Source organism: Mustelus asterias, chromosome 14, assembly GCF_964213995.1.
Source record: "Mustelus asterias chromosome 14, sMusAst1.hap1.1, whole genome shotgun sequence".
Taxonomy (NCBI): Eukaryota; Metazoa; Chordata; class Chondrichthyes; order Carcharhiniformes; family Triakidae; genus Mustelus; species Mustelus asterias.
Window position 1 is genome coordinate 99,416,539 of NC_135814.1, and position 11,142 is coordinate 99,427,680.

Below are 11,142 nucleotides of genomic sequence, written 5' to 3' on the forward strand. Positions count from 1 at the left end.
CTCCTCATATGACAGACCTGGCATCCCAGGAATCAGCCTGGTAAACCTTCGCTGTACTCCCTCTATAGCAAGGACATCCTTCCTCAAATAAGGACATCAAAACTGTACACAATACTCTAGGTGTGGCCTCACCAGCACCCTATACAATTGCTGCAAAACATCCCTATCCCTGTACTCAAATCCTCTTGCTATGAAGGCCAACATACCATTTGCCTTCTTTACTGCCTGCTGTACCTGAACGCTTACTTTCAGTGACTGATGCACAAGGACACCAAAGTCTTGCTGAGTATCCACCTCTCTCAATTTACATCCATTTAAGTATTAATCTGTCTTCCTATTACAAGTGGATAATCTATACTTATCCACATTATACTGCATCTGCCATGCATATGCCCATACACTCAGCCTATCCAAATCATGCTGAAGCATCTCTGCATCCTCCTCACAGCTCACCTTCCCACCCAATTTTGTATCATTTGCAAATTTGGAGATAATACATTCAATTCCCTCTTCCAAATCATTAATATATAATGTGAACAGTTGGGGTCCTAGCGCAGAACCCCACTAGTCACTGACTGCCAATCAGTAAATGACCCATTTATGCCAACTCTTTGCTTTCAACCATCTCAAGACATTACCTGTAATCCCACGTGCTTTAACTTTACATAGTAGTTTGTTATGTGAGACCATGTGAAAGTCTAAATAAACCACATCCACTGGTTCTCCTCAGTCAACTCTTAGTTACATCCTCAAAGAATTCAAATAGATTCACCAAGCATGATTTCCCTTTTGTAAATCCATGCTGACCTTGTCTGATTATACTACTGCCTTCCAAATGCTGAGTTATGAAATCCTTGATAATGGACTTTAGCAACTTCTCCAGTACTAACTTTAGGCTCACTGGCCTACAGTTTTTTCTCTACCTCCCTTTTGAATAGTGGGTTTACATCAGCCATCCTCCAATCTGTAGGAACCAGTCCAGAGTCCAAAGAATTCTGGAAAATAACCACCAATGGGTCTATGATTTCCAGGGCCACTTCCTTAAGTACTCTGGGATGAAGATTATCAGAAACTGGCGATTTATCCACCTTCAATCCCATCAATTTCCCCAAAACCATTTCTCTGCTAATGCTGATTTCCTTCAGCTCCTCACTAAAACTTGTTTCTCTCAGAACTTCTGGTACATTATTCATCTCTTCCTTTGTGAAGATTGGAGCAAAGTATAAATTTAATACCTCAGCCATTTTCTTTATTCCCTGTTATGAATTTTCTCGTTGTAAGGGGCCTACATTAAGTTTTGTCAATCTTTTTCTCTTTGTATACCTAATGAAAGTTTTTATGTTCCCCACTAACTTACTTTCCTACTCTATTTTTCCCTTTTAATCAATCCCTTGGTCCTCCTTTGCTGAATTTTAAACTGCTCCCAATCCTCAGGCCTATTGCTTTTTCTTGACAGTCTGTATGCTTCTTCCTTGAATCTGATACTATCTCTAATTTCGCTTGTAAGCCATGGTTTAGTCATAATTCCCTTATCACTCTTGCACCAAACAGGAATAAACAACTTCTAGAATTTACCTATTTCTTTAAATGCCTGCCATTGCCTGTCCACTCTTTCCTTTCAGTAATGTTTCCCAGTCTATCAGAGCCAGTTCATGCCTCATACCATCATAGGTACCTTTATTGAGATTCAGGACCCTGGTCTCAGAATCAACTACATCACTATCCACCTTGACAAAGAATTCTACCATATTATGGTCACTTGTCCCCAAGGATTCTCTCACAACTAGATTGCCAACTAATCCTTTCTCATTGCACAACACCCAGTCCAAGATGGCCTGTTGCCTTGTTGGTTCCTTAACGTATTGTTCCAAAAAAACATCCCATATGCACTCCAGAAATTCCTCCTCTATTGTACTGTGACTAATTTGACACTCCCAATCTATACGCAGATTAAAGTTGCCCATATTCACAGATGTTCCTTTAACACATGCATCTCTGAATTCCTGTCTAATGCTTTTCCCAACATCACTACAGTTTGGTGGTCTGTATATCAACACCCCCCCCCCCCCCCCACCCCCCATCAATGCCTTTTGCCCCTTGTTATTTCTTAACTCGATCCATATAGATTCCACATCATCTATGCTAATATCTTTCCTCGATATCATATCAATATCATCTTTGATCAACAATGCAACTCCATCACCTTTTCCTTTCCATCTGTCCTTCCTCAATGCAGAATAGTCCTCAATGTTTGGTTCCCATCCTTGGTCACCTTGGAGCCATGTCTTTGTAATACCAACTATACCATATCCCTTTACATCTATCTGTGCAACTCATTCATCCATTTTGTTTTGAATGTTCCGAGCATTTAAGTACAAAACCTTAAGGTGAGCACTTTTAACATTTCTTTCCCATTTCCTACTGTTTTTTTACTCTGTTCCTATCTGACTCTGGCCCTTGATTTCTCTATCACTTATTCTCCTTACTGTCTTTTCCTCTTTTTCTTAATTCCTCCTGCTTTTAATCCTTGTGAAGATTCCCAGCCCCCTGCCATATTAGAAATGCTACAGTGCAGAAGGAAGCCATTGGGCCCATCGATTCTGTACGGACAGCAATCCCACCTAGGCCCTATCCCTGTAACCTCACAGTAGCACAGTGGTTAGCACTGCTGCCTCACAGCACCAGGGACCCTGGTTCAATCCCAGCTTGGATCACTTGAGTCTGCACATTCTCCCCGTGTCTGCGTGGGTTTCCTCCGGGTGCTCTGGTTTCCTCCCAGAGTCCAAAGATGTGGGGGTAAGGTGGATTGGCCATGCTAAATTGCCCCTTAGTGTCAGGGGGATTAGCTGGGGTAAATGCATGAGGTTATGGGGATAGGGCCTGGGTGGGATTGTGGTTGGTGCAGACTCAATGCGCTGAATGGCCTCCTTCTGCACTGTAGGATTCTATGATTCTCTGGCATTAGTTTAAACCCTCCCCAGTGAGTGAGTCTCCATGCACCTGATGAAGGAGCAGCACTCTGAAAGCTCGTGATTCCAAATAAACTTGTTGGACTTTAACCTGGTGTTGTGAGACTTCTTACTGTGCCCACCCAGTCCAATGCCGTCACCTCCACATCATCCCTATATTCTGCTTTTAGGACCTTGTCCCTTTTTTTAACCTATGTCATTTGTACCAACATATACTATGGCCTTTTCTCCTTGGAGAGATGAAGGATGAGGGGTGACCTGATGGAGGTATATAAAATGTTGAGAGGTATTGATCGAGTGGATAGTCAGAGGCTTTTTCCCAGGGCTGAAATGGTTGCCACAAGAGGACACAGGTTTAAGGTGCTGGGGAGTAGGTACAGAGGAGATGTCAGGGGTAAGTTTTTCACTCAGAGGGTGGTGGGTGAGTGGAATGGGCTACTAGCAACAGTGGTGGAGGCGGATTCGATAGGGTCTTTTAAGAGACTTTTAGATAAGTACATGGAACTTAGTAAAATAGAGGGTTATAGGTAAGCCTAGTAATTGCCAAGGTAGGGACATGTTAGGCACAACTTTGTGGGCTGAAGGGCCTGTATTGTGCTGTAGTTTTTCTATGTTTCTATGACCACTGGCTGTTCACCCTCCCCCTTCAGAATGTCCTGCAGCTGCTCCGATACATACTTGACCCTAGCACCAGGTAGGCAACATACCATCCTAGAGACTCATGTGGCCACAGAAATGCCTATCTATTCCCCTTACAATTGAATCCCCTTTAACTATTGCATTCCCACACTTTTTACCCCTCCCTTCTGCAGCAGAACCAACGGTGGTGCAACAGATTTGGCTATTACTGTTTTCCTCTGAAAGGCATTGACCTGCAGAGTTTGACATGCGCTGCGTTTATCCAGCATTTTCTGTTTTAATTTGTAATAGGCTAGCTTTAAGTCTTTTCTCATTCAGTTATCAAAGAAAAGCAGATGAGTCATGTTATTCAGATTACTTACCAACAAAGTATCTGATTCAACATTAGGTGGAGGACACTTTTTCAGGGCCTAAGTGAGCAGGAGGATGGCAGAGTTTCCATTCCATAGATTCATAAATGTTTACAGCACAGACCGAGGTTGTTCGGCTCATTGTGTCCATGCAGTCAACAAAGATCTGACTACACTAATCCCATTTTCCAAAAAAAACTTTTTTTATTTTCATAACCCTGGAGGTTATGGCACAATAAGTAAATATCCAAATATTTCTGAAATGTTGCAAGAGTTTCTGACTTGACCACCCTTTCAGGCAGTGAGTTCCAGATTCCCACACCCTCTGGGTGAAATAGTTTCTCCTCAACTTGTCTCTTAGTCTTCTACCTCTTACCTTAAATCTATGCTTCCTGGTTATTGACCTCTAACTGACTCAGCCGGTTTTTTGAGCGACTGTACTGTAGCATAATGGGTTAATAATAATGGTAATGAGATAGTGATGTGTTTCATGATGTAAAAATTACATCAGGAGCCATGTGCTGAAGACCCTGTAGAGCAGATGGAAGAGTCTGTACGTAAGAGAATAAAAGTTGCTTAGTTAGTAGCTATTGCAGTTTAAATAAAGCAGTTTTGAAGTTACCCAGCTGAGTTGGACCAGAATTATTCATGAGTAGAAGGAAACCTTCCCAGTATACATGAGACTCTGAGACAAACCTCAGAACATGTACTGAGCCATGCTTTAAATATTGTGGAGGAGAGTATACAAGTCTTAATGGATATGGTCAAATTCTGCCTCTTGCCTACTAATCTATAATGAGAAGGAGCGCATCTTTTAGCTGTATTTTGGTACGTGCTCAACTGGTTTTCAGTGTCCACACTCTACATGTTTGGAGTATAGAAATCCTATCCCCATTACCTCCCCTTGAGTGTCAAACACTGTGCCTTCTCTTCCACATTAGGACTTGCATGGATATGATGCAAAGTCTGACATCTACAGCCTTGGGATCACAGCGTGCGAGTTAGCCAGAGGCCAGGTTCCCTTTCAGGATATGCGCCCTACGCAGGTGACATTCTTCTTAATCTTTAATGTTGAGCATTCTATCATATAATGGGGATTGAGAGAGAAAGGATAGTCCATTTACTGCTGTAATATTTCCCTCAGATGCTGCTCCAGAAGCTGAAAGGCTCATTGTGTCTGGGAGACCTCAGTTTCCCTCCAAAGGAACTGGTGATGAAGAATTACCGGTCTGGAGTGGATTCTGGAATTGGAGAAAGTGTTGACCCCTGCAGTATGATGAGGACAAACACAAAGGAACGACCCCAGAGTTCAATGAAGAAAACTTTCTCTTCTACCTTTCATAGCTTTGTGGAGCTCTGTCTGCAGAGAGAGCCTAGAAATCGGTATGTAAATTATATAATTCTTTGATTAAGTGCCTTTCTCTTTTGCAGAGACGTTTCTAGTCTCTTAGTTATTGCACCAGGAGTTGTGATTGAAGATTTCGAACACATGTTGCACAACTGTTGTAGATTTAAATGCACCCAAGTGGTTCAAAGAAAATTGCATTCATGTAGTCCTACTGCTCTCCTGTATCACTCGCACCAAATATCTTTAATCAATGTCACTGGTCCCTTGCAGTCAGGTAAATTAATTAAATCATTGGTTGATGAATTTTGGCAGGAACTGATGGGCATTGAACAACCATCTGCGCTATAAAAAATCTACCTTTCTGTTACCCCATGGTTTTTCTTCCCAAGATCGGCCCTGATCGTATTGAATGGGAGGGCAGGCACAATAGGCCATATGGTCGTCTTCCGCTACTGTTTCTTATGTTCATCAGTTAATGTATTTAGCTTTCTCAGTAACATCCACAATTTGAAGGAAATGCAACATTTTACTTAAACTCGTTTACAGATTGGGAATTTCATCACAAGAATCCAGGTCAAAATTCTCCAGTCGTGCATATCCTGCTACCACTGGCATTAAGGACGGTGAATTTGGCACTCAGCCAAATCTCTGCTCACAACAGCAGGACCAGAGATTCTCAGCCGTGGGCAAAGTCAGAGAATCCGGCCCCAGGTTTCCAGGCTTTCCTCTTGGTTAACTGACACCAACCTTGTATAGAGCTTTTACTAAAACGTCCCAAGGTGCTTCATATATATGTTAACATGCAGAATTTGGTACTGAGCTATATAAGGCAATAATAAGACAAGTGATCGAAATGCTTGGTCAATGAGGTATTCTTTTTTTAAGGAGCTGAAAGAAAATGATGGTGTGTAGTACTGACAAAATACAGTCTATTCTTGGTAATTCCGAGCTTATGTCCAAAAGGAATGGAATTATCCAATAAATTGAATTAAGCAATTTCATTAAAATGGCACACCAGATGACTTGAAACAAAACTGAAATTCAGACTGAATGGAAATTTGATTTGTGGTTTTCAGAAAAATGAAAATGTTATCATGTAGTTAAATGTGTAGGTTTCTTTTTGTAACTATTGATATGACTATCTTCATTTGGATTAAATAAATTATAAACATCTCTTCTGTTCTAGACCGTCAGCTAGCATGTTGTTGGCTCATCCTTTCTTCAAACGGGTGAGTATTTACTCTGGTTATATTCTGTGCCTGGAAAATGTTGAAAATGGACAATAGGAGCCTGGAAACCCAAGAGAGAGAGAAATGTGAATGCATATTACAGGATGGAGATCACTTTGTTAGATTCCCAGCATGTACAACTTGTTTTAATCTGTGGTTAAATAAGTGTCTGGCTAGACGTTTGCAATAATTTAACTCATTTCTAATGAGGAATGTATGCTGTGATTTAAAACCCAATGTATCAGGAGGGGGCAGGGTAGATGCAGATTATGCGAATGTCAGTAAATCATACTGGATTCTCGCACTATAATAACAGAAGCAGTCGTAAAATTCAGTGTCTTTTTAATAGGTTTATATCTAGAAGATTTTATCTTGCATTGGAGACTGGCATCGGTCATTTTGTAAACCCGAACCATTGCACCGTATCTTGCTGTGACTGACTTTGATTTTTTTTTTCTCTCGCTCTCTTCTTCTGCAGGTGAAAAAACAGACCAGAAAAACTCTAATTAATCTGCTTCAACCAGCGATGCCACTTTCTGGTTCTCAGGCCAAAGCAGAGACCTCGCAAACACAGATAGATGGTTCGATAAGTCCCTTACATGAACTAGATGGTGATTGGGAATTTTAACTTTCCTTTTGTTTTCCCGTCAACTTTTCCCTCTCTTTATATAAAAAAAGCAAACAAAATGAGTTTGAATAGAGACAACTTGGATTAATTGCCCATTAAGGTGACTGAAGGCATGGAAAGTGGCCTACTGTCTCACTGGGCATTTGTCATTGTTGCCTTGTACCTGGGATTGTTGACCTGTATTACAGACTCCATCTCTGCTGTAAATAGATCAGACATTTACACAGTTTAATCCAAATTGGTCCTGCAATCAGATTGGACTTCTTATTTCAGGTGGTGCATTTTGTACTTCAGTATTAAATTATTGCCTTGAAACTGGCTGACAAGCACATAAAATATATTTTTGAGTATATATTTGTATTTTCTTTACAGTTGTAACATTTAAGGTTGGGTATATTGTAGCACACTTATGGTGGTGCATTAGTGAGCTCTGTGTGCCCTTGAAAGTTAAACCCAGTTTTGGACCTACAATTTCCACCCTGTTGTGCTCCTCAGTGCCCCTTGGTATTGGATTGGGGTGGGGGGCCAAGTACAGAAGGAAGAAAAAGCACTAAGCAGGGATCTACAGGTCCAAGAGGAAATGGAGAGAGGAGTGGAACTGACAGGCAAGTTTATCAAGAGACATTCTCATCAACTTGTCGTGGTTAGGGGAGTGTTCACCCTCCTGATTGGGAGATACCAAATTAAAGAATTTCTGCCATTTTATTGAAAGAAAAACTCAATTTATCTCTTTTCCTATCAAAGTGACGGACTTTATATCCTCTAAACTCCCACCAGAGTTTACAAAGTATTGTTGCAGTGTGTTTCTGCTGGTGAAAGTGGTTCTGAAGATTAAGTGTGTGCATTGTTTGATGAAAGTGGACCACAGTGCCTTCAGACAGTTCTTGATGTGTGACACACAATATTATAAAACTTGGCTTTATAGGATGTGTTGCGAGAGTTTCAACTTAACCCAGACTTTGGTTATTCAGTGTGGAACCAGGTTAATGACGCAAACTTTCTTTCACAAAGAGTGCATTTTGTTTAAATTTCTTATTTTGTTAATGCTTCAACCCCAGCTGGTTATTAGTGGTAACTAGATTTTTTGGTTGGGGGTGGGAAGAGTTTTGTTTGCAGGACATAGAGAAAGTACTGATGTGAAACATGATGGGAGGCAAAATAAGAAGGGAGGAGAAAGTTACAAACAGACTTGAGTGGACGGAACTGGTGACTGATTTCAGTGTGGAGATGTGTGAAGCCATTCATTTTGGATTTGAGAAAGACAAATCCAAGTATTCCCTTGGGGAGAGGTTAGGAGATGTGAAGGAGGAGAGAGTTTTGTGGAGTTCTCATTTACACATCCAAGTTTATAGGCACAAAAATAATTCAAAACCACTAATGGAATGTTGACCTTTATCTCAAGAGGACTGAATTCAGAACCTGGAGCCCTCATCTGCTTTACTTTGCAGTTTTGGGCATATTTCAGGAAGGTTAGATATGGCTTGGAGGGGGGCTCAGTGCCGGTTTACCAGGGTTGAAATGGGTCAATTGAAGTTGGGTTGCATAAATTTGATTTGATTTGATCTCCATTGAGTTTAAGGGATTGAGGTTTGAATTAATGGGTGTTTAAACTGATAGTGAGTTGATGGAATGGACATTGCGTGTTGCCTGAATATATATCTCTCTGTGCCATAACTCCAGTAAGATAGTGTTTAGGTGGAGCAGGAACGTTGGTATTTTTATATTTTAAGCAAAATAACTTGCAGTACAAATGGTAAACACAGTTCCTGATCATTTAGATTTATATATAACTAAACTGTGCCACCTACAAACAGTCTGATAATTTCCTTTACAGTTATGCAGTTAGGTTGGTTTTTGACATTGCACTTGCATACAATTTTTTCCCAGGGTCTTCCAAGCATATATATATATATATCCTTGTTAAGTTCTTAATTTTTTGAGGATTGTCGGAATGTATACTTTTTGTCTTATTTTGAGGTTAATACTGATACTTTTAAACAAAGGTTACCAAAAAGCTTTGTTAGCCTAAATGTAATCCTCTTCTTCATTTTCCAGTAAAGTGTTTACCACCGCAGGTAGACTCCTGTCCTTCAAAGGTGTGAGCAACATGATTTGGTCACATTTCTGTACAGTACTTCTTTCGTGGTCCCAGTTCCCCATATTGGGATCGTCCCCACACAACTGCAAACAATTGTTGTTTAAGAATGTTGGGTGTTTTGGAGGCACTATGCAGAATGTGACTGAACATGATTTGACCTCTAAAGCTAGGTGAAATTAAAAGCTTGACAAACTATTCGCTGAAATAGTGTATATGCCAAACTGAAGAGAGACAGGGTGGACTTTTCCTCTCCTGCCTGACACGGGAATCGTAGGGGCGAGACACGGACCATACAAAGGTCCATTGACCTCGGGTGGGATTTTCCAACCTTGGGGTGGGCGTGACCAGAAAATTCCACCCACAGTGTTGGTTCAAATTATCACAGAATTTTTAACTAAAAATCATTGTCTTATGCCTCACTTCCCCAACAGTTGCATTCATCTGTTTTTTTCTCTTTATGCTGCCCCAGGTTTTTTCAGATTATTTTCTGTATTTCATTTCTGCCACAAAATCATTGATGAATAGAAGCTGTCCTAGGTCTCTGCCGTTAACTCAAAGCAGGACAGCAAGTGACGCAATGGAGAATGAGCATGATCTTTTCCTCTTTCCAACCTCCATTATTTCTGGTTCATTTTTTCTAAGGTTTCTTCAGTGATATTTTTAAAACTGAAATTAGCAATTTTTGAAAGTTGTGCCTCTCTGCATACATGCTAGGATCTTAGGAAGGAGAAATCTGCCATCGAAGCTGATTTTCTTTCATAAGGACCCCCAAAAGGTATTTTTAGAGTCACTGGTAAACTGGGTATATTACATGGCATCAAATGGTTTTAAATCAGGATTGACTGCAGTTAGACATGATTTTTTTCCCCCCACAATTCCCCTATGGGGAATTGGTGGAAGGATTCCTGAGCTGATTATCAGCTTGTTGAACATCATCATGAATGCTCCTTCCGTTGCCAACAAGTCCTGGCATTGGACTTGAACCTGGAGCTTCTGGTCCACTGCTGTGCCATAAGACCTCATTGGACATGGTGATCAAAAGCTAAACCTTTGGTGAATGTGTTTGCTCAGTATCTAGGCACTTACCCAGACCATGAGGTATGTTTGGGGATGGTTATAGGGGTATGGCGGTATAGGTTAAATGTTGTGTAGCTAATGGTCTTTCATCAAGTTTTAAGGTTTTCTATGGAATTCCGATAAGCCTTTGGATGGGCCAATAGAGGAAAATTCTGGGTATCGTTAGCTGCTCCCTTTATTGCACAGCTCCAGAAGACTCCATCCGCAAGTAAGCCGTGAACATTTTCATTTTCATCTATTAAAATGGGTGCCTAAATCTTCTATTCTCCCACTGAGCAATCTATTTCATGTCCTAATTAAAAATGTCCACCGAATAACTCACGGATTATTTTCTTCTTTAAAACAAACATGCTAAACTGCCCTAATTTTTAAATGTTAAAAAGAACATACCTAGCCATATATATGCTTTTGTTATGCCATTCCATGTGTCAGATTTATACTTGGGGGTTGTCTGAGAGCAGATGCTTTGTGTGGAACTTTTCCCTCCTCAAGAAACACCCAAATGATGTAGTAAATTGCATCAATAGATATGGCTAAATCAACCAGTTATGACTGAAAGTTAACAAGTCATAATGCTGTCACAAAATGTTCCTTCTAGTGGTATAATTAAAGGTGTATAAGACCGCTTTATAATATTGAGGCTTTGTCAGAAATCTTGAACTGAGAAAGACTATTCAGCCCATCATTCGAGCTCCTTCCACAGTAAAAGATGGACCACGCCTTTGATGGACACCTCCTAAAACATTTATATCCCTAGCTCCTATATTAAACAAATCAATGACCAAAAAAAAAGAACTTGCATTT

General features: G+C 40.5%; 1 protein-coding gene across 3 annotated transcripts in view; it reads left to right on the forward strand.

Moving 5' to 3' along the window:
* The window catches only part of LOC144503898 (STE20-related kinase adapter protein alpha-like), a 31,617-nt gene extending 23,752 nt beyond the window's left edge, over positions 1 to 7,865 (forward strand). For 2 of the 3 annotated variants that reach the window (XM_078228947.1, XM_078228946.1), the window contains 4 exons: positions 4,900 to 5,004; positions 5,103 to 5,341; positions 6,493 to 6,535; positions 7,014 to 7,865. In XM_078228947.1, coding sequence (XP_078085073.1) covers positions 4,900 to 5,004; positions 5,103 to 5,341; positions 6,493 to 6,535; positions 7,014 to 7,163 — 537 coding nt within the window. In that variant the 3' untranslated portion in view covers positions 7,164 to 7,865. The remainder of the gene's footprint in view (positions 1 to 4,899; positions 5,005 to 5,102; positions 5,342 to 6,492; positions 6,536 to 7,013) is intronic. The other variant, XM_078228948.1, reaches the window with a different exon arrangement.
* The last annotated feature ends 3,277 nt before the right edge of the window (positions 7,866 to 11,142 follow it).